The 26,566-nt window shown below is 39.7% G+C and overlaps 1 protein-coding gene across 4 annotated transcripts in view; it reads right to left on the bottom strand.

Moving 5' to 3' along the window:
• Window positions 1-26,566, bottom strand: part of MTHFD1L (methylenetetrahydrofolate dehydrogenase (NADP+ dependent) 1 like) — a 157,295-nt gene that overhangs the window by 69,067 nt on the left and 61,662 nt on the right. For all 4 annotated transcript variants that reach the window (XM_056344078.1, XM_056344076.1, XM_056344077.1 and 1 more), the window contains exon 20: window positions 21,134-21,245. In XM_056344078.1, the coding sequence (XP_056200053.1) occupies window positions 21,134-21,245 (112 nt within the window). The remainder of the gene's footprint in view (window positions 1-21,133; window positions 21,246-26,566) is intronic.

Genomic DNA, 26,566 nt, shown 5'->3' with positions numbered 1-26,566 from the left:
TGCTAGTCTACACTTAGAGATTATAAAACAGATAATCACTTTAAATGTAACAACAGAAATTTAAAGTGATACATAGGTAGATTTATTTTGGTTCTTATTCCTCATTAACGGTTTGTCAACAGAAGGCAATTACAGATTACAGGTAAACTGGCAAAGATTTTTGGGAGCAAACATCTACCTAGCCAGATGTAGTCTGCTGTACCTCACCTGAAGGAAAGTTAATGGCGCAACTGCTACTACCTGCCCGCAGAGTCTGTACCCAACTTCAGTGCTCCTCCCGGAAAGCCTCTTCATCCCATCCCCTGCCGAGCGGCCATTTCCCAGCCCTGGGAATCACTGCTACCTGTGCTGCTGCCCTGCAAGCTGGTAGGGGGGTTGTAATAGACATGAAGGTGCTGGCATGCTGTTAAATGCTTGCTTTGATTTCCTGGTCAAAACCACAGCAGTTCTAATGGAGGTAAAGAGTAAATGATTTGCCTTCAGCAACCTCATAGAAATCATACAGGTATTTGCACTTACAGCCTGAGAACACAACCCCATGGCGACATATGCCAATACAGATCAGGGATTTTACAGTCCCAGGTTTGCTTTGCATTCTGGATCCCCTTCTTGCACAGACAAGACTGGACAGCTATCTGGACAAATACTAATAGATAATTTTCTGGGTGTAATTTCAGTGAGCACAGCACTCTGGACTATCTTACTGCGTGGTCATATGAAGTGCAAACCCTAATTCTACAAATACTCTGTTGTTTCATTTTATGCTTCAATATTATAGCCTGAGTATCATAAGGAACATTAGAATGTAGATTAAAAGTTAAAATTTCATGTATCAGCAATGCACTACCATTACATTACTCTTAATACTGGGACATAGGTCAAATAGCAATTAATATACACATATATATCAGAAGTAAACTGCATCAAAATGCTCCAGTAAGTTCAAATAATTTCTTCTCATAAAAGATCCATGTGAGGGTTACCAAAAGCTAGGGTCATTCTAACACATCAGGGTAATAGGGGAATCTTGTTTCACAACAACAATGGGCAAAACACAACACAATTACTACAGGTCTTTCTACATGTAATTTATATAACACCTACTTCACTCAGTTCAGCTACCAAAATTACCAATAAACCGGAGTTTTCATTTAGACCAAGAACCCTAAATATCCAAGTTAGGTACAAAAGGGGAAGGAAAAGCTCATAAACATGGAATTAAGCAACAGTGATGATGAGAAGTCTGTCAGGTGATGTAAAGTCTGAACAATTGATATTCACTGTTGTCTCTAATTCCACTTCAGGGTTCAGGTAAATGAACCATCACTCTGATGGTTTTGCTTCTTGTTTATAATTACCATAACTTCTTCATGGAATTACTACCTTACCAAGCACATCTGGGAATATTTTATCACCTACACATAACAATAGCTTAAATAGCCAGTGCCATGGTTGAAACAGCTAATCAGATTTCATCGTCATGCTTAATACAACATATAATTTTTCTCTGTCTAAAAATACATCTATCATGCTATAGCTGCATAAAGTGGTTCCACATTAGCCTCATACATACATACTGCTCAAAAGCCTTACAGAAAGCGATGCTGAAGAATTTTTTTAGAAAAGATATTTCACCCACAATTGAACTTCATGTAAACTGAGGGTAATTTCTAGTGAAAGTAGCTTCTCCCTAGTCTGCCCCTTCTATCAGCAAATCAATGTCAAAATAAAATATTTGTCCTATAAAGGGCCAAGTCAGATGCATACACATGAGGCGAAGCTTTAGGACACGGATTTGAGCCTGGATTCCTGAACAATGTAAAAGGAAATGGAAACTCTGAGCTGCAAGCTGCCATTTACTCCCCACATGTAAACATATCTGTTCTGGTGCAGCTGTCTGCTAGTAAACTCAGGAAAAGAAGAGTTCAAAGTCACAGAAGCACATGAACTGTGAACCTGGAGCTGGAGGCATGCTAGCTGTAAAGTACTGATATGCTCTTGTTTAACTGAAAAATACCAAGGTGCACGACTGCCAAGATAAACTAGGATGATCAGTGATTTCTCTAACAGGATATCATATTTTTGTTAGTATAGCTAGGGATGAATAAACCAGATGTTTGTCCATTCTGACTCCAGCAATTATTTGATGTGAACTTCCATTATTATGACTGATTTTGGAATGTAACAGATACTTTTCCCCCTCTCTCTTAACAGAGGGAGTTTTCCTGTTCATTTTTCTTCCAAAGCGTTCTCAGATGGCATGCAACACAGGCACTTGCTGCTACCACCACTGGACACAAAGTCCAGCAGAAAACTATACATGCATATATTAAGGTCGAACATTTTTCATGCCATGAAGAAAATAATTTCCATCAGCTATCACAGTTTTATGTTGTTGTTGGGAGTCCCAGAAGAAATGGTAACAGGAAAAATATTTGCCACTTAGTTTAGCAGAACATAAGCTCATTGGAGGTTATGGGCGCTTTTCACCCTTTCCTAAAGAAAGATGCCAGGGCAGTGTGTGCTCTGCACAGGTACAGGCACTGGGGGTTTCTGAGTGTTGCCCACCAATCCATGCTTTTGACTGAGCCAGCAGATATGGCAGTCCTGGCTTCTTTAAGCCTAAAGTATCACACTTTTAACAGCTAATAATGGGGTTTCTTCCACAAGAAGTCCTGACCAAACTAAATTGCTGCTCAGAAAGCAGCTTATATAAAGTAATGTTCAATAGTAGGTTACTATTCACTTGAGACTTTCTGCATGGAAGTCTCTCCAAAGACAGAGAGCAGCCCACCTGCACAAGCACCCCCCAAGAGACATGCTATAAATGCCTGGTTTCTGGTTCCAGCAGCATAACCTCCAAGCTGCAATACTCAAGCTCTAGTGCTTGAAATCTTTCCTAATGTAAATTTCTTTGGAGGAAAAAAATCTCCTGGAAATTTTCAGCTTCCCCACACAAACAAAATAAGTCAGCTGAAAACAAAGGTTTACATTCAAGTTCCCTGCCATCATACCCCATGACAGCAGCAGTTCAACTCATACCCCTTCCTCCAAAGGAGACTTGTCCACAGTGGCTCAGTCCCAGGCCTCAGCTGACTGCCACTGCCTCCTGGCAGCAAGGGCTGCATGGGGACCTCGGCTCCCAGGAATACACTTAATTTAAGGGCTGATTCCCTTGGGACCCCATAACAAGCTATTACAACCTTTTGCTCAGAAACATTTCTTTTTCCATCAGAGATGAATTTTACCAGTGAAATGCAGAGCAGCTTTGAATGAGAAACTAAAGGTTACAGCATAACTTCTCAGTTATGCACTTTAAATACCAATTGCTGTTAACTTTCCAAGAGCATTGCATATATTTAATAAATAAATAGACACAATGACTCACCGATTATTCCCAGACTATAGACAGAAAACCAGCAGAAAGTTCACTTTATTTACTACAAGCCAGACAGGTGAAAATAGCCCTTAAATCTTGATTCTCTCACAATTAAGGATACGACTATCTTTGTTGGGTTTATGTGCCTGCTTATATATGTATGCTGCCCAAGCTGGATTTGAAATTCAGGGGGGGAAATCAAACTGAAAACTGCAGGAGCTGACAGGAGTGGCACTGTGTGACAGAAAGCATGCTCTGCACATCTCCACAGCTCTGCTTGCCTCCCCCTCTTGAAAATGTACAGAAGCGCAGCTGCAGTGATTCCTGCCTACAAAGCACCAATTTAGGGCATGGCTTTACACTGTGGCTGAACCGAAATGAACACTCTGCCTAGCTGAAAGGGCAATTCCTCTTCCCTCTTGAGTCTCCCACCTTTCTTCCCTGCTCTCTCTCTCCCTCCCTGCTGCCCAGACTTCCCACAAATTTTGGCAATCATCTAATTGGAAGGTAAACCATTGGAATTGGCTAACCAGAGAAAAAACAAACAGAAAAACACAGAACAACAACATTTTTTTTCCCTCTGGGTAAGATTTGAATCAGCTGAAGTGAGACCAGACAAGGTCTAAACATGTTCAAACAAGCAGCAAAAGCAGACAAGCAGAAGCAGGGGAAGGAAGGGAGATGTATTTCAACAGCAGAAAATTGTTAATTCATCCCTAGCCACCTTGTCAAACCATACTCTGATATTTCAAATGTAAAATTTGACATCTTCTCCCAGCTCACAAGTAATAAGCTCATTATTTAGATTTATTATTGGAGATTAAAAACCTGAAGACATCTTACAAACCACAAACAATTAATTCTAATAGAAATAAAGTGAGCTGTATGTGGCTTCACGTGCTACATGTTTCTCTGAAACCCTCTGTAAGCCTGCTGGGTTTTACAGTCACTTCCTCTTAACTCCTGTGTCCTATACTCATGTAAAGACCCATAACTCATAGCCTAAGTGCTGGCCCCTGACATGAATTGCAATGCATAACTGAATACAGCACCCAAATACACACAGTTCTCCTAACTTCTCTTCTTCTGACTTCCTTCTGTTACAATATTAACTAGAAAATTTCAAACAAAAGAACTGTGAATTTTAGGTTGCATCTTTTTACCATTCATAGCACATTTCCTCTGAGGTAACAGAGCATCATTTGCTCATAAGACAGATGACCATGTTTTTAAAATGGAGCACAATTAATGGCACAGGAATAAGGCAATTACATTATCTCATACTTAAGAGGTCATCATGGCCTTTGGAAAAGAATTATTAACCTTCTGGTAATTGCATAATTAAAACCTCACCACTTTTTTATTTGGAGTTGCATGAAAGGAATAATTAACAGCAGCAGTGATGGCTCTTCATTTAAGGCCGTTCTTCTACAATTCCTCAACTGCAAGGAGTATATTAACTTACAGTACCTACAGTATTACCCTAAGTGCTTAAAATAAATTTCATCATACCTAAACCATGTTTCTTTCTCTGTATCTCACTACCAGACTTTCATTTACTTTCACTTTTAAAAGATACATTTGGCTGAAGCTCCTGCCACAAACACCGCTTCCATCAAACTGAGGCTGCTCTGTGCTGAGCTCTCGGGCTTTGGGTCCTCCTACTCCTCTTGGAAGAGCTGCAGTAAATGGACTTTGAACATGCTTTGAGAAGTCATGTTATAAGTCATGTTATATATACCTGGAAAACACTGACTTCAAGAGGCAGGCAAAGAGCCTGAAGATCTCTTCCCTGGAAAAGTTCTACCCATTTCATCAAATGGCCATGAAGTAACACCTGCCTTAGCACCAGTATTGCACCGATTCATGAAAAAGGAAAGGGGAGAAACAAAGGATCTTATTCTTGAGACAGAACACCACCTCCCCATATGCCCTAGAAGATGGCATACTTCTAAAGAGCAGCAGAAATACAATTAGGCAATGAGTGATAATACAAGAGTGAACAGCAAACACATAATTTTCTGCAGCCATTAAGGGTACCCTCAGAACCTACCACGACTCAAGAGACAACATCCATCTAACCAACCACCACCACATGCCGGGCTGCGGCTTTTCACGTGCTCCCACATGCCTTCAGACGGGCACAGCTACAAGGGGTGGCAAGGCCAGGAATTCACCTTGCCAGCCACACATGCTCCTTTTCTTGCTACAACAGAAGCGCCTGCGCATGGATGGCAGGAGAGTAGCATTGGCTGAGGCTGCAGCAGATGCCACACAACAAAGAGCTGCCGCTGAATCAGGATGATCAATGCTCCTGTCACTTGGCGCAGTCACCCGAGGCATGCCAGGCATGGAGTCATCAATCACCGAAGTGTAAGCCTACCCCATAATGCATGCAACTATTTGCCTTGGGCTGCTGCCTTGTTAGAACTCCCCCAGAATCTTTACAGAGGCACACATTTTAAGAAATATTCCCCGCTCTGCCCTTCTGAAGTCCTGGGGAGTGCTTGCTTATTATGATAAAATTTTGTCCATGACTTAGTCACTGTCTCTTCAGCATGCGCATGTAGTGAATCCTCCTTCTAGGAAGAGGAACAGGTTTTGGTTTTATTTCATTCCACTTAGTCTTTGCTAGGAGACAGAACACATGCCCATAGTGACTGGCCTGGGAAGGGACACCAACAACACTATTCTTGACAAAACTACTGAGCTATGCTTTAGAAATTCATGAAAATGGGCATCTCCTGTTACATATCTCCAGGAAGGAAAGTATTCCACTACACTAGTGGTTTGTCTTTTTGAAAAAATGGCCCAGTGAAGCATCTGACACAAAGGTTGTAAATTACTCTACAAGACCATCCCAAGAACTTAGCTGGAGAGCTCTGCGCTCATGGAAATTCTACAAAGAGTGCAATACATGTATCAAACACCTACAGAATTTAAGATAGCAATACACAGAAAGACTTTCCACAGAGAGAGAAAGCACCAGATCCTGTTAGTATTTCAGGAGATGGGAAAAAGTGCCTAGTGGTGAGAATGTACAGCATAAGCTGCAGAAGATCAGATGAAGGTAGAAGCAGCAGGTCTGTAAAGTCCACTGTGCTGCACAGACTTTGTGAAATAGCCACATGCATGCAGAAGTGCATCAGAAGCAACTTTGGAAATTGTGGAAGCTTTTTGGATGTAAGCCCTCCAACAACTTTTGCAGGTAGGCATTAGCTTGGTTGTAATCACATGTATTTTTAAAATAAACTGTACAAACCCAGTAGTTGAACTGCTGTTCAAAGTATAAGATTGATGGCTTGTGTCAAACTTATCAATATAATTTTTGCATGAGGAAAAAGGACTCAGCTGGTTAAAATTGCTGTGGAAAATAACTGTGTCTGTTGAACCATATGTGTGTGCATATGCGTAATCTATCTTACAGAAAGAATTACAAACTGAGGAGAGTAAAGGTACTAAGGTCACACACCAACAAATCCCACATGGAGAAGGATTTTCCTACATGGATTTCCCAATTAAGAACACAACCAAAACCAAAATCAAACCAAACCATAATTCTGCTAGTTTACGAGCCAAATTCTTTCAATTGCTCACATCTAAGCCAATTCTTTAATGCCTATTGTGAATTTCTCCACTTAACCACAATTCACGTAATCAAGGCAGCAGAATTGCCATTGCAAACTACCCATTACCATTTCTGAAATATTTGTACATTATTAGGGGATCTTCCTTTACTAACGATTATAAATTATTAATTTTTTTCAATTCCTCTTCATAATTGCCAATCATCTTGTCATCTGACCTACTCTGTTGTTCTTGGCACTCCCCCACATTTTTGTGCTTTCTCTTTCCTTGTGCAGTGAAGGACCCCAAACTGTACGCTGAATTCCTAATTGGCTGCAGGAAAAGCTGAACCTGCAACCCTTGATTTATGAAGCTGTTACTCAGCCTCTTGGGAGCTCTGTTTGAGGCATAGTAGATGGAGGCAGCAGATAGATGCAGCATCCTCATGCATGTAAAGCATCAGTTCTGTCCCTGAAGCTTCATTCCCACTCAGAGCTTGCAGTCAGGGCTAAATTGAAGATACATTATAAGCACATGCCTTATTACTGCGGGAAGCAAAGTTGAAGAGTTTGGAATCGTCAGCTTCAATGAAGTTGTCAGCAGAGCAAATCAAGGATAAAGGAACCAACAAAAAGAGCCACCATATAAAAGACAGATAGGCCACACAAATTTAAAAATGGTTGTAAACCACATTTTCTCTCATGTATTTGAATCTGATCTGTTTTCTCCATCAAATCAAATCAATTACACAACAGTTATATAAAACTGCAAAAATCAAATTATAAGGTTAGAGCAGCAAACTGACCCTACACACCATTTAGGATACTAATCTTTCTTTTACTGTATTGTTTTATAGAATCAGAGAACAGTCTCTGAGCACTTTCAAATATTGTCACATCTGACCTTCAAAAGCACTTTGGCTATTTTCCAAAGCAACATTCTTCCCGTTAACAAATTATACTGGCCATAAATAATGTACCATTACTTGCAATCTAATTAACATGTTTAGAAATGGTTTAGAAACAAATTTATAACCTTAGTCATGAATTCTTGATATTTTTCTTTAAAGCTAATCTCACCAGGTCTTAAGATTAGATACATAAGCAAACCTAATTTCTGTTTTCAAAGAGAAATACCTATTTTCTGTTAAAATTATTCAGAAGTTCCCAGCACAAAATAACATATATAGCTAATGAAATTTAAAAAAAAAAAACCAACAATTTGAAGTGAGCACACTTTCAGAGAAATCACGGTATTTTTCTTTTATATTGTCTTATCATAGAGTACTTAGTAAATTTATGAAGCAAAACAAAACACCTGCAAATAAAAATCTTAGGAATCCTTTGCATGTGCATTTTTCTTCCAAGAAGATCTAAAGACATACCTTAAAGTTTTCCCCAAACCATGACATTATTTCAAATGGGCTGGTAGAGAGGGTAACACAGGATGAGAAGAAACGTTCTGGAGTTCTGATCCCAAAGATGACTATGTACCCTTGAATAATTCTCCCTGAAACACCTATTAACTGAGCTCTCAGTGTGTATGTGTTTATGGAATACCAGTGGAAAACAGAAAATCAACTCTGCTAAATATAAGCTTGTACTAGGTTATATTAAAACTCTGCCAACTGTAATTACTATAATTAAAAATGGAAATACATGTATTTATGTCCTTACCACATTTCACATTTGTATTGATTTCTCTGGAGCCTTGAAGATTTATGTCAACAGTTCACAAAGTAAATAAACAAACATTGTCCCCTCCATATTAATTATTAACAATTTTAATTATAAAAACTTTCAGACAACAACGCACTCCTGCAGATTCAGAATAATGCTCAAAAGATAAAAAGCAAAAAATGATTTCTCCAACATGATGGAAATGTCTGTACAAACCTAATTCTTATGCAAGTAGTCCATAAAAAGAACATTAGTTTTCAGTATCAAAAAGCCAGTAAAACAAACAAACAAAAAAATCTAATAAAGAACTTTCATTTTTAAATGATATTAAAAATAAACCATCCACTAAAATTAAAATTCAGCCTTTGAAAGGGGAGTTGAACTCTTTATGCATACTCTGCCCTGCTGACCCTTGCTAAAGGGTGTAAGTCAATATGAAATACTCACAAATGGAGAGAGGATGATGGATTTTCTGCCAAATAACCCTAAGCAAAAGTAACGCTGTTAGCTAGGGAGCCTGCTTTTATTTCCTCTGCCAAGTAATGAATTAAGAGAATTTCCTAGCATATATTATGTTTTACTATTTGCATTTTTTTAACCTCTGCTTCTTTTCTTCTTATAAATAAAAGCAATGCAACCAGTAGGTAACAAAAGAACAAAAGAAACTGCTTATTTGCTTCTTCTGAGTTGGGAGTTTTAAAACTAGTTAAGATTGCTAACTTGGGGAGAGGCGGGAGAATAAATAGGACAGAAGTTGCAATGACATCAATTTCTACTCAGTAGAGTGGTATTTTATTTACCAGGAACTGGGCAGTGCCTCTACTTTCTGAATGAACGACAGATCCTTCCTATCTATTTTTACCTCTGGAAACTGTCCTGAGACCAAGAATAATGGATAGCCCTTAACAGTTGTACGCTCCAGACTTTTAATTTATGAATGTTACTGACAGAGGAAAGCGCTGTGTTAAGCTCTAACATGTTGCAGAAGAGGTCAGCATACAGGGCATTAAAATACCACGACAGTTTGTCAGTGAATTCCTGATACATGTATAGGTACCGGCAGCTGCCATGACTCTAGAAAAGCCCTGTTACCTTAAAGTTCCTGTTACTGTAGTGTTTGGCATCTCACCATTTGCTATGGTGAGACAGTCCTTGTCCTCAAGAAAGTTTATAAACTGAATAAACAAATTGGGAAGAATGGCATTACATACACATAGAGACTGAAATGACTTGCTTAAGGATGCTCAAAGATGGAGGTGGTAACAAGATGCCTCCTGACATGTACCACAGTACGTCAGCCACAAGATAGACCAGGAGTTCTCAAGCAGAGAACATGTGCTGCTGATGACAAGTAATTGATTCAGCAGCTTTGCTTCCTTGTCTTTTTTGGGCAAGAAAGAGGAGAAAGGAGAGGTCTTCTCTGGACACCACCACTGCAGGAGCCAGTCAGCTTTAGTTACCAGCCAGCCAGCAGGAACATTCACGACACCCTTCCTGCCTCCCCATCGTCACCACGACAAATCGCCCAGGCGTACAATCCCAACCCAAACACTATCTCACTACTTCTCCCTTCTACCCTGAAAACCCCTATAAAGAGAAGAAAGCATGGCTTTCTTAAATAAGCTATGCATGTCCAGTCCTCCCCTTGCTTCTGACCCAGCCAGCTCAGTTAACAGCGTGACAATTCATTCAGCACAGCACCGACACACACCCATGCCACTTCACAGCTCTTAGGCAGTGAGAAAACCATTTAATTCCTTTGCCAGTGAGGCACAGAGCAGCATCCATCTACCAGCAAAGTTTCAAAAAAACCTTGAAAACCACCATACAAGGCCACACTAGCTCTTTATTATTTTCTATCATGTCATTGTTACGTTTTAAATTGCTTTCCTCACACTGAAATCACTTCACCTGCGAATTCAAATGCCTATAAATGTGCTGATTAAAAAGCCATGGCATCTAACCTGAGAGCAGTGGTAACTCCTGGTCACTTGGAGGAAAGGCAGTCAAATACATAGTTTTGTTATCCTGCAGAGTAGACTTTTTGAGCAGAAGATATGCAGCTATTAATTACACAAGCTCTAAATGAAAGGAAAAGACAGAGTTGCTGAACTAGAGAATGAGTGTCAGAGTCTGCAAAGGAAATTAAAACAAATTGCAAGGGTCTTCAGCCACACAAATTAAAAAGTAGAAATCAGTAAAGTGAAGTCATGATAATATATTAAAGATGGAATTTAAAAAACCCAAAGTACTCAAGAGCTGAATGCACTACTCTTAACGAAGAGTGAATCAGGAATTTCAAAATCCTGGAAGAAAAAAGAGAACCATAAAGCTTGTATCAGCATTTTAAATAAATTTCTTTTCTCTTGCTGCCTTGTACCTGAGAAGCATCAAAACCTGTATTTAAGTAATGTAAGAGGAGTGAGGGGAAATCTGAGTAACTACAGACTTAATGGTTTTCAAACATTTTAAGAAGAGAATAATTTTTGTAAAAATTTGATGTAAGTAAGGAATATAAACTTTGTCTACCAGAGGCAGGCTGTGCCAGATACAAATCTTTCTACAGTAACTATAATGTGAAAACATGTCATCATTGTGGCCTTCAGGAAAAAAAAAAACTTGCTACAGCAACACATAGGAATGTGTTAGCAAGGCTAGGAGAAAATGATGATTACATACGAGAGAGGAGAATAGGTAGCCATGGTAGGAGAACTGTGGGACAAGAGAGGACCATCCCGAGGGCTCTCACTCACTATTCGCTAAACAACCTCAGCAGAAAGACTGAGGAACACCTATGGAGGTATACTGGCAATGCCAAAGTTTGAAAGCATCGCCACCGTGGAGAGGAACTAGGATGTCACACAGGAAAAAGCTGTTGTGGTGTTTAGGAAGAAATGAAGAGAAACAGAATGAAAGTATAATCAGCAAACAGATATTGCCACTGGAGCTTAATGACAAAAATCTGACCTGCAATTTGGGAACTTCATACTTGCAAACATTAGAAAAGTGCCTGGGAGCCTAGCAGTATCAAGCCATTCACAGAATGAGTGATGTATGGAAAATGAGAGGAAAAAAAAAAAAAGTGACTGATCTGAGGATAAAGGTAAGAGTGACTTTGCAGAACTCTGTGCATGCAACTATGTTGAAGAAAGCAAACACTGTAAGAGATGCAGAAACTAAACAAGCAGATAGGCTGTGTTAAAGGAATGGCAAGCCTAGCACTAATTATAGCTTGGAAAAGCTGTGCTTGTTAGTATAAAAATTATCACCTGAGAAAGAGAACACTAAGCTGGAACAACAGTATTACAGAGCAAGATTAAATGAGTCCGAATTGGCCATGGAAACCCAGATAGCTTACCAACAGTAGCAGCAAGAGTTAAAAATCCTAGCTAGTTTCAAACTGGAGCTCGGTCCCTTTATGAAGGAGATCATCTGATATGCTTGTCAGATAAAGCAGGGAACTCAGCTAAATGGCTGATGATTTATAATCACATGTTCTTTTATTCCTGTAAATTGCCCCTCATCATTCTGGGTATCAACAGCAGATTCGGGAATGCACATTTGCAAATACATTTTGTAGTGAAGGAAGGCTAAGTGAATTTCTAACGCTTTGTAGATGTATTTTTCCTTTAAAGGGAAGAAGTTAAAATCTCACTACAGAACAGTCCATAATTTATATTTTATATATATAGATTTATATATAATATATATACCAAATAAGTGGTAGCTTTTCAGAATAGGATCACCTCACTTATTGGGCAAAACACCACTTTTTTATGACAAGTGTAATATTAGACAGACATAATTCAATAGTTCATGATCAATATCAGCTTTCAGTTTTGAGTTTAGCTTTGCATAATTTACAAGCTCTCAAATTAATTCACCTCTGAAATACAGTGACATATGATACCAAGATCAATGCTAGAATGTTTCCTAGACACATAAAAACATTGCGGACAGCTATCTTCCACCCAGTGCTCCTTATGAAGTTTTATTTTGCCATATACCCTAAAGATCAGAACTGTCAGAAGAAAAAGTTCCAAGAGATCTGCAGTGAAAATGTGGAGTCACTCAGAACTTTCTCAAGGACTCTGAACACACACAAGATAAAAAAAAAAAAGTTTGATTCTCATTTGGCATAATAATTTATAAATTACTTCAAGACTGTTTTAAGCATTTTCTGCTTAGAAAACCATTTATATCGTCACCTGACTTTTGGTGGCAGCAATCCATAAGCAAGGGATGCATGATTTGCACCCAGATTATTTGTGACAAGGCAATAAGTAAGCTCAGCTTTCAGGAACTTTGACTTCCTGCCAGTGAAGGAAAATGTGTTGTGCTACGTCTCAGCTCTGAAGACTTTCCAGCCTACAGGTAAGAAAATTTGCTAAGATTTTAAAAGCAAAGGAGAAAAAGGGAAGATTTTTTTGTTTCCACTTTACAACACATGAAAGAAATGGTATTTACTTTTACCTCAGCAATGTGAAGAAAGAAATAAAAAGGGCACCTGGGATGTGAATGGCATCACCATTCACATGAATGGCAAAGATTCACAGATCTAGCAGTAATTTTGCAATTTGAGGTACCGCTGGGCCTTGTACAATTAGCCCATGATTTTAAGAGCCTTGCAGCAATACAGACTAACAGAGTATCACCTTCCTTCCCTGCACCCCACTGCCACAGCTGCACTAAGCACAGCTGCACTATGAATGTGATCACAGAAAACACCGTAAAGTTTTGGACATCCCTTATCTAGTTTATAGCACACACTTTTAAGAGTAGGCCGGTAACACCTACGTTGGTAATGCCGTCAACCACCTTGTCATGAAACCTTAGTCTTGCTTTAACTCTTAGACTAAGAAAAACCACATTGGTTCAAAGAGCATAATATTGGAACATAATTGCATTATATTTTGTGTCTTGTGAAAATAAGGTGTGAAGAAGTCAGAGATGAAATAACACAAGCTAGAAAGACACTGGACAGAATCGTAAAGCTCTCTGGAGGGTCACTGTACGGAACTCCCTTCTAGTGGCATCAAAGAACAAAATAATTTAAAAATAAATCCCCAAACTCAACATTTAAATGTCACAATATAGCAAGTACTACTGATGCCAAAATAAGTTTAGCTGAAATATTTGGGTTTTATTTCCTTTTTTGGAAAAAGACTACTACCAAGAAAATAGTTTTAAGTGTCTTGTGTTATTATTAAAACAATCTACTGAAGGTTATTCACTTAGTGTATTAAATACATACAATTTTTATAAGGTGGTTTATAAACCTGGTACACAATGTCTGTTCTGAGAGTATGTAAAACGGATACCCTTTGAAGTAAAACTTTGTATGTACTGAAAGATAGTTAGAGCAGCTAGCATCATTAGTTTATTCTAACAACGGTACCAGCACAATAAAAAGAGTCAATTACTTAGCTTATAAAAATTTACTGCTTCTACTTGAGTTTATACCATTAAAAATGTGTGACAAATTCTTTCCAATTACACCAAGTGTACCAACTAAAGAAAGAAACAGGAAGTGAAGTTTTCTTTAGAAAGGCACCAACAGCTTGCAATAAGCCTCCTATTGTCGCCTGATTTGACACCAGGAAAGACAAAGTCATAGTCAACCTTGATTAGCATAGCATGCTCAGCATTGAACGGGACACACTTACTATGAGTAGGAAAGAAAGCAATAGCCAAACATATAGTCCCAAGCCTGCAAAACAAACTTCAGAAGGACTTTGGTTTAGGATTCCAAAAACATGTTCATACTTCGCTTGTCTTCTGATTTACAGCAACCCTTCTCCTCAGCTGAAACACCTTCAAGGGATTAAAGAGATGGATGGGGCAATCTGCCAAGTTGTTTATTGCAATAATTTCTGACACACTGACAAATATGATTCAGGAAAGCTCATTTCTCTTCCTCATTCATCCTTTAAGCCTTCAAAACACCTCTTGGGCAGCCTGTATTCACTGACTAAAAAACCTAATAGTTCATCTGATCTGTTCACCTGAACAGAGTATTAAGAAACAATCTAACTGATGCAGAACAGGAACTCATTCAAAGGTAAGTATTTTGTTGCTTTATGCCAACACAGGAGGAGGAGTAAGCGGCAGAGATGTGACACAAAAAGCCCTGATGATGTTAAATATGTTAAGCATCAGAAATTATTACTTCTTCCTGAGCCAAGGACCAGACTCATCACAAGGAGTGACTAGCTGCATTCCGTGTTGATAAAGTACCATAATTTCCCTGTCCTTTTTTTGGTTTACTGATATCTCATTTCCCTTCTTAACAAGGCTGCCTGCATACGTGCTCAGAGGAGTGAAAAAGGATTGCAAAACACTTTGCCCTCATGGTGTGCCTGAAGGATGACAAGTTAGTATGTGTTCCATAGTCTAGTCCCCTCCATTTCTGGGTGCAATTCAAGATACATCTCTCTAAACAAACCTTTGTCCCTAGCAAGACATTTGAGACACCAGCAACTAGAATAAATTTCATCTTACTGATGCTTCTTCGCACTCAGTCCTCTGCTCTTCCCGACATTGAGACGTGACTCCTGAAACCTACAGAACCTCTCACCATTTGTTTACTTGCAAACTACACCAGAATTTTTTTTCCCCCTTGGAAACTATCACAAAAAAAAAAGAAAACTGCTAGGTGAGCAGGATGGCAATACTACTGTGATAAAGGTACACTTTCCTGTGCATTGCCAGCTGCCTGTCAGCAGGCACTTGTCACCTCTTGCCCTTTGAGTAAATAGCAAGTCCTTCTAGGACAAGGACTTTATTTTTTGTTCTGCATACATGCAGTGCTTGTGACTGGGACTTTTAACTGGCAGCAGCTACAGCGTGGTTGAACCCATACACCGTTTCCCAAATCCTTGAGAAGTAATGTGTGTGCACACATGTGTGTTTAAGAACACCCAAAACTCTGTTTTGTGAAATGTTTCTTTCCTATGCTGCAGCATCTTATCTGGCAAAATATCATCAAGAATACTTGTTTCCTTGAATCTTTGGAGTTTAAATCAAGTGTTTTACATATACACCATACATTGTGTTGGTCTGGACATGAGACTTTGCTGCCAGAGAAACAAATACAATAATTCTTTGTTCACTTAAGGCAATCACTCTAACCTCGACATCCAGAAATGTTCTTGTTTTTAAAAACTGTCATGACACTTCTGAAACAAAGAAAATCTTCCTCAAAGTAATGGTGGGAAACCATGGAGGAAAGAAAGATGAGGCTCAAAGGTCGTTTCAGAAGAGGGCTTTCAGTAAACCAAAATACACTCCCTTGAACCATGAAATAAGAACACAAGCACAAAGAGAAATTTGTGCAAAATTAAAGATTTACAGAAGTGGCAAATTTATCCTCAGGGCTATCAATAAAAACTTCAGCTGCAATTAACATCAGGTGTGACCTTCAGTATTAACCAGCTTCCATGGCTCAGCCATGAGTTTGGCATTCCTACATCAGAGGACAGCGATGAAGAACAAAGGTGGAATGAAAGAGGTTAGCACCATAAACCAAAACAGAACAAAAACCCCCCAAATAAACAATTGCCTAAATACAGATAAAGATATATTTCCCCACTCAGTGACGCCACAGGACTCAGCCTAAACACCAAGCTCCTTTCCCCACCACTGCTGAGATGTCAGCTGTCCTTGCCATGGAACAATTAAGGTGAGCCATAAGCAAGTGATGTAGAATCAGTTAAACAGGCCAGTTTAGGCAACCTTTCATACGAAAGGAAAATGAAATGTCAGAAACAGAACTGCGGCTGCCACCAGAGGGGCTAAAGAGATGTGTGCCAGACCAAAAAGCTCCGATAGCAATTGTGAAGATGAGTACATTCAACGTACTGCAGCGCACCACTTCCCAGGCTACTGGCGCTTGGCTCAGCTGCCCCGCAGCACACAAGCCACTTGCTGGAGCAGGGGCTGCCTGTATTCTGCAGCCGCCCAACGGGCCACGCTTGCTCACAGCAAGGATGGGGACAATTTGCAGGGAAACAGGCCTGAAGCAGTAAAAGGCTGAGAAGACAAGTGCAAGTCACCCAGTGCTAGCTGAGATACTGCACTAAAAGTTCCGTGGCAAAACCGGTACCAAGAACTCACAATTAGAGCAAAAAGACTGAGTTGTCAGTACATAGCAAGAAGGCTCAGGGAAGAGGGAATGGACAAGCTGAACTGGAAGGCTTAGGCTATCTCAGACTTAGTGAGGGCCTGTGATTCACTTTGATACTTGAAACTGAAGCAGGGAATGCCCTCAATTAGGGAGAGTTCACAACAGGACTCAACAGTTAATTTGTTTTTTTTAAAACTAGACTGTCTACATCATTAACTAACACTACTCAAAAGGCACAGCATGCTGCAATTTCAGCTGCAGAGCAAGCAGAGAAACAGGCAATGCAGGCCAGAGGGAGAAAGTAAGGTTTAAATATAAATTAAAAAAGAACATTTTCAGAGGATACTTTTTTTTTTCTTGGCCATGGCACACGGTCACACAAACAGTGGGATCTACACAACAGATTGGTTTTTCACTGCTGGCTGTCCCAACTCACCCTCCCCTGCACCAGCTCCAGTGTTTTTGTGACTCTGGCCTGAACTGCTTATGTGTTAAGTCAGCAGAAAACTAAGCCAACAAAAAGGGCAATAGGTTTCTGCTGGGATGTCACGCAAAAACAGTTGAGCACAGGCTGAAAAAGGAGACAGGCTTAGCTTCTCCAGTAATGCAGGCTCAGTCTGGTTAGTTACTGTGGATGCACAGTAGCTTTACTGGCACTTTAAAGTTCCAAATGAATCTATATTATAAATATTTATTTCAGCAAACCCACCATCTTATGTGGCATTAACTCATCTTCCCCCTGTCACACATATAACTGTTTGCCCAGGAACTGCCTGTGAGAGGAAGGAAGAGGCTGGGGTTTTTTTGTAGTTGTTTTCAATCAAGACCAACTTTCCAGTTTAGTTATCATGTGGCTCTATGAACAGGTGTGCTGGCAAAAGTAAGGGACTGCACAGGACTGGAAATAGGCAGCTGGAGGAAGGAGGCTGCTTAAACCATACAGAAAATAAAATGTGTCTATATTTGTAGAACTGTGGTGCAAATTCAGGCCTTGCTATTCTCCTTAGTGCTGTCTACACACTTAACAGGAGGTTCTGCTCTACAATAACCATGGCTTAAGTAAAAAAAAAAGATAAACATATAAAAAATATATAAACCAATAAATACATAAATTATATCATCATCCCGTCTTACAGTGAGTAAGCTAGCATACATAAAGATATTTATTCCACTATACAGGAAATTAATTGCAGACCCTGTCACAGATTTCTTATGTTCCTGCTTTGGATGCAGCTGCACAAGGCTGAGAGCCATTCATAGCTCGTGGTCCCCAAAATGCCTCTCCCAGCCATGCAGTTCTGCCACTTACCTTACACTACTTCCAGCACCTCTTGGAATCTTTCATGAGCTTATGCAACTAACCTATATGCCAAAACATGTACTCCAGTCATTCATAGAAGAATCTGATGAATGCCAGATCCAATGCAAGGAAAGAATGAACTGCACGAGAACAGTGACAAAAGAGAAACGCCGACCAGTGAAAATTTTTACTTTTAGCAACAATGAGTAACTAACTTGTTCAGCTAGCCACAGAACTGCAGCATAGCTGCCCTGTACTCCTGCTACCTGAACTGACTTTCCCCACTGAGTTGCAATGGCTGTATGGGGTTCAGGCACACACCACACTGAGCAGAATGCACTGGAGTTTCTTGCTAACTGCTTTGCTGAGTAGCTTCACAAGGCACTGGGCACTCTGTCTGTATGGACGTGACCTCAGTGTCAACTGATGCACAATTCGTAGCTGTCACTTTATACTTCAGTTGTGTAGGGTAGGCTAGGACAGCATTTAATAAACCAGCCAGTGCTACATGGAAGTCTCTGCCCATGTGCTCTGACTAGTTACCAGAAACAATGTGTTTTTTTAAACCATAAAGCTTACAGTAATTACAACCGTCAAAACAACCATTTAAACTTGCAACTACCTGCAAAGTTTGTTTAAGTAGGCTGCTCTAGGAGCTACTGCTTTTAAGAATCTAACAAGGATCTAAAAGTCATGCTGAAGTTCTTTGCTCAGCAGAGCGAAGGCACTCTCATTTTGAAGCCAGTTCCATGGGGATTTATGTTCTGTAGAAAAAAATCTGAACAAGAGCCTTTAGCTGGCAGCACATAAAGGTTTTCCTCTGTTGCAGCTACACTGCTTTGTCTCCCAACAGAGAAACTGGGGCCAAAGATGAACACTGCAAAAAAGGTAGATAAGACCAAAAAAAGCATTAAATGCTCTCAGTGTCCAAAGGAAGCACTGAATGGAGGGGAATCCAAAATCAAGGCGATACTTTTTGGATCAAAAACCTGGATCAAGACTCAAGATTTCCACCAACATACTTCCGTTTAGATAATACATAACAGACTTCCCACTTGAAAAGGTTGCTTACTAGAGAAACAAAGTCACTTTACCCAGCCTATGAAAAATGTTAGCTACCCTAAATGCTTTTGCTCTTTATTCCACAAAGCCACAGAACAATAAACATGGCTTAATGAAATACCTATTCTATTATCATTAAATAAATGTATTCAGAATGCAAAATGTTCTTACTTTGAATGGATGTTTGATTATTAGAGGGAAATGAACAGACTCTTTAGCTGTACAACAGTAACACTGGAGAAAACAACTCTTTTCCTTGACATGATGACACATTTTAAAAAGGAAACACAAACATGTAACACTTGCCCAGACTACCTTGAAAAACCTTCACCATCTTAACTGCAATGCTTTATTTTTTCACACAAGTCAGCATTACCCTAGTTACTCTTACCTAAACATGAGAAGTGAGAGCAGAATATTGAATCAAACTTTTCCCAAGAATGCTCTTGTTAACAAAATATTACATGCAAATGTCCAACAATCTTTGCAAATTATATTGAAAGAGAAGGGCAGAGGTTAGCAAAACTGACTCTAGGAACTAATAGTGCTAATAATACCCTAACAAGGATGTAAAAATCTTTGTGTGTACTTTGCTGCTCCATTAAAAAAAAAAAAAAAAAAAAAAGATGGAGAACATTCCTTCTAGGCACAGAATGCTTAGGGAGATCAGAAACAGACTTCTATAAAGATGAACAAGAAAAAATGAGAAAACCGAGAATCAATAACTATTCTTTAAAAAGAAACCCTCAAGATAACAGAATACAGATAAACAGAATGTCTACCTCTTCAACCTTTTTTTTGCCATCATTCAGTGACGTACTACTTCTTTTTGTTAAAGTCAGTATCATCTACAACAGGTTGCAATCCTTCATTTTTTATTGATATTCATTTTTGTTACTTTATAAGATTTCTGTAAGAAGACATCCCTCTATCTTTTTGTTCACTAGTCAACAACTTTGTGTAAGAAACCTTTCTATTCTCTTTGTGTAAATATATGTTGATTTGTATCATAACAAAAAGTATATACATTCTATAACAATGCTAACTCCCCCCCCATTCTTTCTACAATTACCAATGAATTTAAATAGAAACAGTACTTTCAAGTAATTTGTTTCTCTATGTGATTTACAGCAATACGTAGGTATGACACAAGCATATACAGACAAGTTTCTCTGCTAGTTTAAGGGCACTAGCACAAGAAACATCATGTTTCACATTACTGCACCTCTTCAAGAGCATTGTTCCACAGGTACTCAAAGTTCAACTTCAGGATTAACATAAACCAAGCTGGGTGTTCAGGACACAGAAAAGAACAGCTGCAGCAGTGCAAAGAAATTACTACTGCAAAGTAGCAATGCCCCTTTCATTTTATTACTTCTAAAATTTAAACACCCACAACAATTTTTATAAAATCTAGTTCACCATTCAGCCAAAAGTTTATTTTGCCTGCAACCATAACAGTAAGCTCTATGCATCTATTGTTGCTTGTGGAAGCTGAATTCTTAATGTAAAAATTAAATTTTTTTGCCTCATGGTGAGGTTTTACAATGCAGCTGCACCAACCTAATGGCTCACTGCCACCAAACTAAGGCAAGCTTACTGTTTCTTCTGCACCCTTCCCACTGCTGTTCCTCTGCACTGGTTCAGGGACATCTGACCCCTGATTTGGCTGTTTGCTGAATCGTCAGAGGAACAATTCAGCAGGGAAAGGGAATGGTCTCTGTAAGTTTATCAAGAGAGGTCAGATACGTACTAAACAAGGAACTACAGGACACCTCTTTCATTGCAGTCCAGCCATTTAACTGGCTCAGCCACCTTGTGGAATCTCAAACATGGTGACAGGAACACTTGAGACAAAGGGCAGGGTGAGAGAGGTTTTTACACATCCACTTTAAGATTATTATTAATATTAGCATAAAATTAACATTCTTACCTTTTATTACTATTTTATCCCTTCATTAACATCACTGCTTGCCAACTTACCAACAAGCGGTAATATAATAAACAGAATAATTACTTACCTACAAATCCTTTCTCTCCAACTAATTTAAGGGCAATTTTATCTGCCAAAACAGAAGAATTTCCATGTGCAATGTTAGCAAAAGGTCCAGCGTGAACAAATACTGGTGTTCCCTGAATGATAAAAAAACCCAATATTAATTTAATAGACAAGTGTTGTGGTTTAACCCCAGCCAGTAACTAAGCCCCACCGAGCCACTCACACATATTCCCCATGTCAGTATGGAGGAGAGAACTAAAAGAGTAAAGTGAGAAAACTTACAGGTTGAGATAAAGACAATTTAATAGGTAAAGCAAAAGCCACACATGCAAGCAAAGCAAAATAAGGAATTCATCACTTCCCATCGGCAGCCATCCCCAAGAAAGCAGGGCTCCATCATGCATAATGGTTACTTGTGAAGACAAACGCCATGAAGTCCAAATGTCCCCTCCTTCTTCCCCTGGCTTTATAAGCTGAGCATGGTGTCATATGGTATGGAATAACACTTTGGTCAGTTGGGCTCAGCTGTCCCGAATGTGTCCCCTCCCAACTTCTTGTGCACCCCCAGCCTACTTGCTGGTGGGGTGCTGTGAGGAGCAGAAAAAACCTTGACTCTGTGTAAGTACTGCTCAGCAGTAACTAAAACATCCTAGTGTTATCAACATTGTTTTCAGCAGAAACCCAAAACGTAGCCCCATACTAGCTAATATGAAGAAAATTAACTCTATCCAAGCCAAAACCAGCACAAAAGGTAAGAACATAAGCTCAATACTCTTGCAGACTAATCAAGATGCTATATAAATCAAAGCACAGATAGCAAGTAAGGGCCATTAGATAATTTAGGGGCTGTCGGTACGTCTCAGGTGCTCGAGACTTCATTCATTTACAGGCCTAGATGTCAGAACCTGCTTCATTCATAGATAGGTAATGGCCAGCAGTGCAACTTGTGGGTAACTTACACAGCTCACCCAACCTTGTACTAATATTTCATATTTCTACTGCCCTAACACTGCGGCATGCTGTTCTGGCACATGTACTACAATCAGCACTAAGTGCCTTGCTGCAGACAGTACACAAATAAGAGCCCAAGTCCTGCCATGCTCCATCCCTTACTGCTCCTGTTTTCCTCATTGACTGTAATTGCCACCCCTGTGCAGGCAAAGTAGCAAGTGGAAGCAACGAGGGACTAGAGTCAACGGTTAAGGAGATGGAGACAGCACGGGACATGGCTGGCATGCAGCGGGGATACTGATACAACAGAAAAAGCATTTGCTGCTGGCAAGCACCTGGGAGCCCCAGATGCAGAGCCGAATTCCCCTACGCTAGACACTCTGCAAATACACTAGGAAGTCACACTCTGTAGCACGGACCAACTTAAACAGCAAAGGGATAGGCAAATGAACTAGGTACAGGGAAATTGGTCAGATAGCAAGTAATTCTCATCTTCCCTGTTACTTTTTTGGCAGGCATCCCAAGGAAAGGAGAGATTAGAAAATTAGCATCTACAGAAAGGGCTAGGCAAAATAATATTAACTGCTGTCTTTTCTCCAACTCAGAATACACAATCAGAGAGAAGGATGTAATTTCAGCTGTCTTACTATCAAATACTTAAGGAAACAAATCCCTGTTGTTGTGTTAATGCTTTTAAATATGCCCAGCTGGTTAAAGAAAAAATAGGTAGACACCTTCAGATTATCTCCATCAGTGTTCTTCACACATTCTGTACTACGAGCCACTGCCAACCCTCAAAATTTCAGGCAAGCTACTGGGCAATCTTCCTCAATTTTTGACCAGAAGCACCAATTAAGGAGGACAGCATTCCGTGGATCAGCTGCAGGCCACATCCAACAGCCCCATGAACCATAACTCAGAAACTATTAACTGTATAATAAAACCTAGTTGTGTGTGCCCCCTTCCCCCACTAGTTGTCTTCAGAAAACAACCTACATAGACAACGCATGTTCATGTTTTCCATAAAACACCAAAACAATTAGATTACAGTAGTGAAATATTTGTTACTATAGAAAACAGATTTTCCTGTTTCAGTAACACTGAACACAAATCATATACAAAACATCAACATCTGTTTTTATTGCTTCCTTTAGAAGTAATTATACATAATTAAATGTTTTCTACATAATTAAATGTTTTCTTCAGAGCAAAGACAAGTAACTTTTTTAGCCACTGACACATTAAACTTCAGGTTTACTCTAATAAAATGGGGGATATATGTATATATTTTTAAAATTAGGAAAGAAAAGGGAGACTATGCACACATATGGGCAGGGAATACTGTCCAAAACCTACACAATTAACCTACAACCCAAAGACAACTCTGCCTCATACATGTTAGAGAAGAAACAGCATAAAAAGTAAATACATCAGAAATCATGCCCTGTAACCAGTGGAATTACGTAGATTATCATAACACACTGACTTCATAGTGTCTACTTAGGATTTTTTTTTTCTTGTTTTCTATCTGCTAATGGCCCCATACAGTAATACTAATTGTGATTTTACATAGTTATGTAAAAATTTATCTTGAACTATGTAGACCTTCAAAGTTTCTAATATTTGGGCATCAGTCTAAATGGAGGTGCTGCACAAAATAAAAGATTATCCAAAACAGCTTGTAACTCATACAAAATAAAATGCAAACCACTTCACCAACCCAAGTTTAAATTTTACTTCTACTTTAATCCAGTAACTACCCATCTATCATTCAAATAAATGAGAGTGCTGTTTCCAGCTACCAGATTCAAATCCACAGGATTTATTCTGATTTGTGTTATTACTCACTAAGTTTAATTTCACTCCTCCAAGTCCTTAATTTCTTGTGGCAAGCAATTACAGGGCTGCTCTCATTAGAGCCCAGCCCAGACATGGGCAGATGCAATGCACAGGAGCACAACCACAGCTGCTGAGAGGGCAGCCCAGCTCATACTGTGGCAGCTATGCAGAGAGGGGGCCAGGAGGCTCTCCCACAACATTCCCTGTACACTTGTGCTTCCAAGAGTTCCTCCACACAACATGTATAGGAAGGAAATTTGGACTGTGGGAATATCAGTAGTCAAGAGGCCCCCTGCCACTAACTTGAAATCCAAACACACAATGAAACCACTGGTATGGACAGATGCTCCCCTGCAGCTCTGAAATCCACCAGAAGAAAAAGGAGGAGTTATTTGAATAGTGTTGGTTGTTTTTTTTTTTTTTTCACAAGGGCAATCCTGGAATAAAAATATAGTCTAGGTACTGAAGGGACTGAATTCCAGCAGGATCTTGGGAGCCTCAGGCACACCCTGGAACAGGGACAACAACGTCTTCTCAGGCCAGCTTCAGTGACTCTGTGCCAACCCATCTGTCCCACTCTGCAGAGTGCCACTTATTTTCATTACACTCTTAATAAACTATATGAAGAAACACAGTGGCACAGGGATGCATTCTGCTGACTGTTTTCGGTACAGGAAATTTTATTCTCCAAATTTTAGTAAAAGAAAATAAACCCAGAATGTCAATAAATATCTGAAGTGAACTGGCCGCTAGAAGGATATTTATAATACTTATTACCACCCTCCCCTCATCTTTACTGTGAGTGGCACTTTACATGTAACACGAGCAGACTGTCCCAGAGAAGCCAGCCTGCAACTACAAAGAGTTGTCTCCTAGAGCAGCTGCTCTGTTACGCACAGTATAAATAAATGCTAAACATTAAGGGAGCAGTTCATGAAGGAACCAATCTGTCATGACAAACATGGATAAACACTATGAAATCATTATGTACATTTCAAACAAAGTATTCTCAACCCTACAGCATTGGATACAAATTCTTCCAAAGCCTGCAGTAATTGTAGGTGGAGTGTCCCACGTTCCCATTTTGAGATTTTACTGTCATTCCTGCATATAAAATACTGTCAATCACTAACACTTTGAGGTGGCATTTCTGGTGACAGAGTAACAGGGTTGTGACGGAAATCTACCCACCAAGAAACCTCTTTAAAACCCAGCAAATTAAAACACACACGTCAATTCACATATGAAAAAAAAAAGCACTGACACAAGTTGCCACTTCAGTTCCATGCAGGACTGGCATTTGGACATTTTTGATTTACGAACTTCTAAACCTCTCCTCCACACAGATGCCTATATAAAGCTGGTGCAAAACTACAGAGTAGGTTGCCCTTCTCCCCTTTCACAGGCCCTGGCAAGCACCTCCTCAGACCTCCACAGCTTAACGCAACACCCACCTACAGGCTCTTGGCCTGATCGCAGAGGAGTGCAGCTATCTCTGCAATGGCTACTTTCAGCTGCTGCTACCCACAGCCACTACCGCTTACAAATTATGTCAAATTAACTGTCAGTATCAGCTGAAAGTCATCCAGAAGATCTGCTCCCCCTCCTCTGGCAGTCCTTTTGCCATTCCCCAAAACCAAAGTTATGTGGAAGACCTGCCTTGATGAACAGTTTCATCCTACTTGCAGGACGGGTCCACAGCACTGTCTGAGTTGCATTTCTGTTCTCTATAATCGTATCACTCTGTTCTTCCACCTGTGTGCTGTAGGATCATTTCCGATATTACTGTTGTCAAGTCATAGTGCTGTTGCTAAAGGTCTTTACACTTACATGGAGAACTACTTCTCCCTGAAGGGGTTAGGGTTATGTTGCCCAGTTCCTGCAGAAAGGCTCTTTGGAAACTTAAGAGGTCCCTCTTCTTTTGGATGCTGCTTACTAGGATTATTTCAAGTGTAATTTAGGCTTCAGTTCTCCTCATTTCTGGTTTGCATGTAGACTTGCAATTCACACACTCATCAGAAATATGTCATAGCAGAAGAGACGTTATTACATCCACCACCTCAGAGTATGCTAGGATTATCTTGGCTTAAAACCTGCCATGGTGGAAGGCTATAAAGTCATAGCCAGATCACTGCTACCTTCAAGTGTGCAGGCTGAAATATCTTCCTTGTTCCCCTCCCTCCCCTTTTCTGGAAAAACTGAAGCTATTAAAATTAGCACCCCTTAAAGCTATTCACATGATTAATTAAAAATAAGGAAAGGTATTTATTGATGAAATGGGACATGACACAAGCTTGAGGCTCAAGAACATCAACAAGAGCATGGGCAGTAACCAGAGTAGGCCATTGCATGTCTGTACAAGAGCAATGACACAGCCCAAGGGGCATACATAGCCAAAGCACAGCACTATTTTGGAAAACATTTAGATAAGCTGGAGATTTCCATTTCTGGATAGGTGACTCATATAGTCTGCAAACCAACAGGTATTCAAAGGGTGACAAAAGTTCATCTTTGAGATCCAAATGGCAGAAGTGGAGCATGAAGCAGTCTTCTGAGCTGCTTTAGTTTGTTGTTTTAAAAATAACTTTGTAAGAATTTCTGGGAAAAGGATCCTTGGTTACTGTGGTCAGGGTCCTCCTAACAAGCAATAGCGTTTGATGAAAGC

This window comes from Falco biarmicus, chromosome 6, assembly GCF_023638135.1.
Source record: "Falco biarmicus isolate bFalBia1 chromosome 6, bFalBia1.pri, whole genome shotgun sequence".
NCBI classification, from domain to species: domain Eukaryota; kingdom Metazoa; phylum Chordata; class Aves; order Falconiformes; family Falconidae; genus Falco; species Falco biarmicus.
This window is presented reverse-complemented; position numbering and strand designations above follow the sequence as displayed.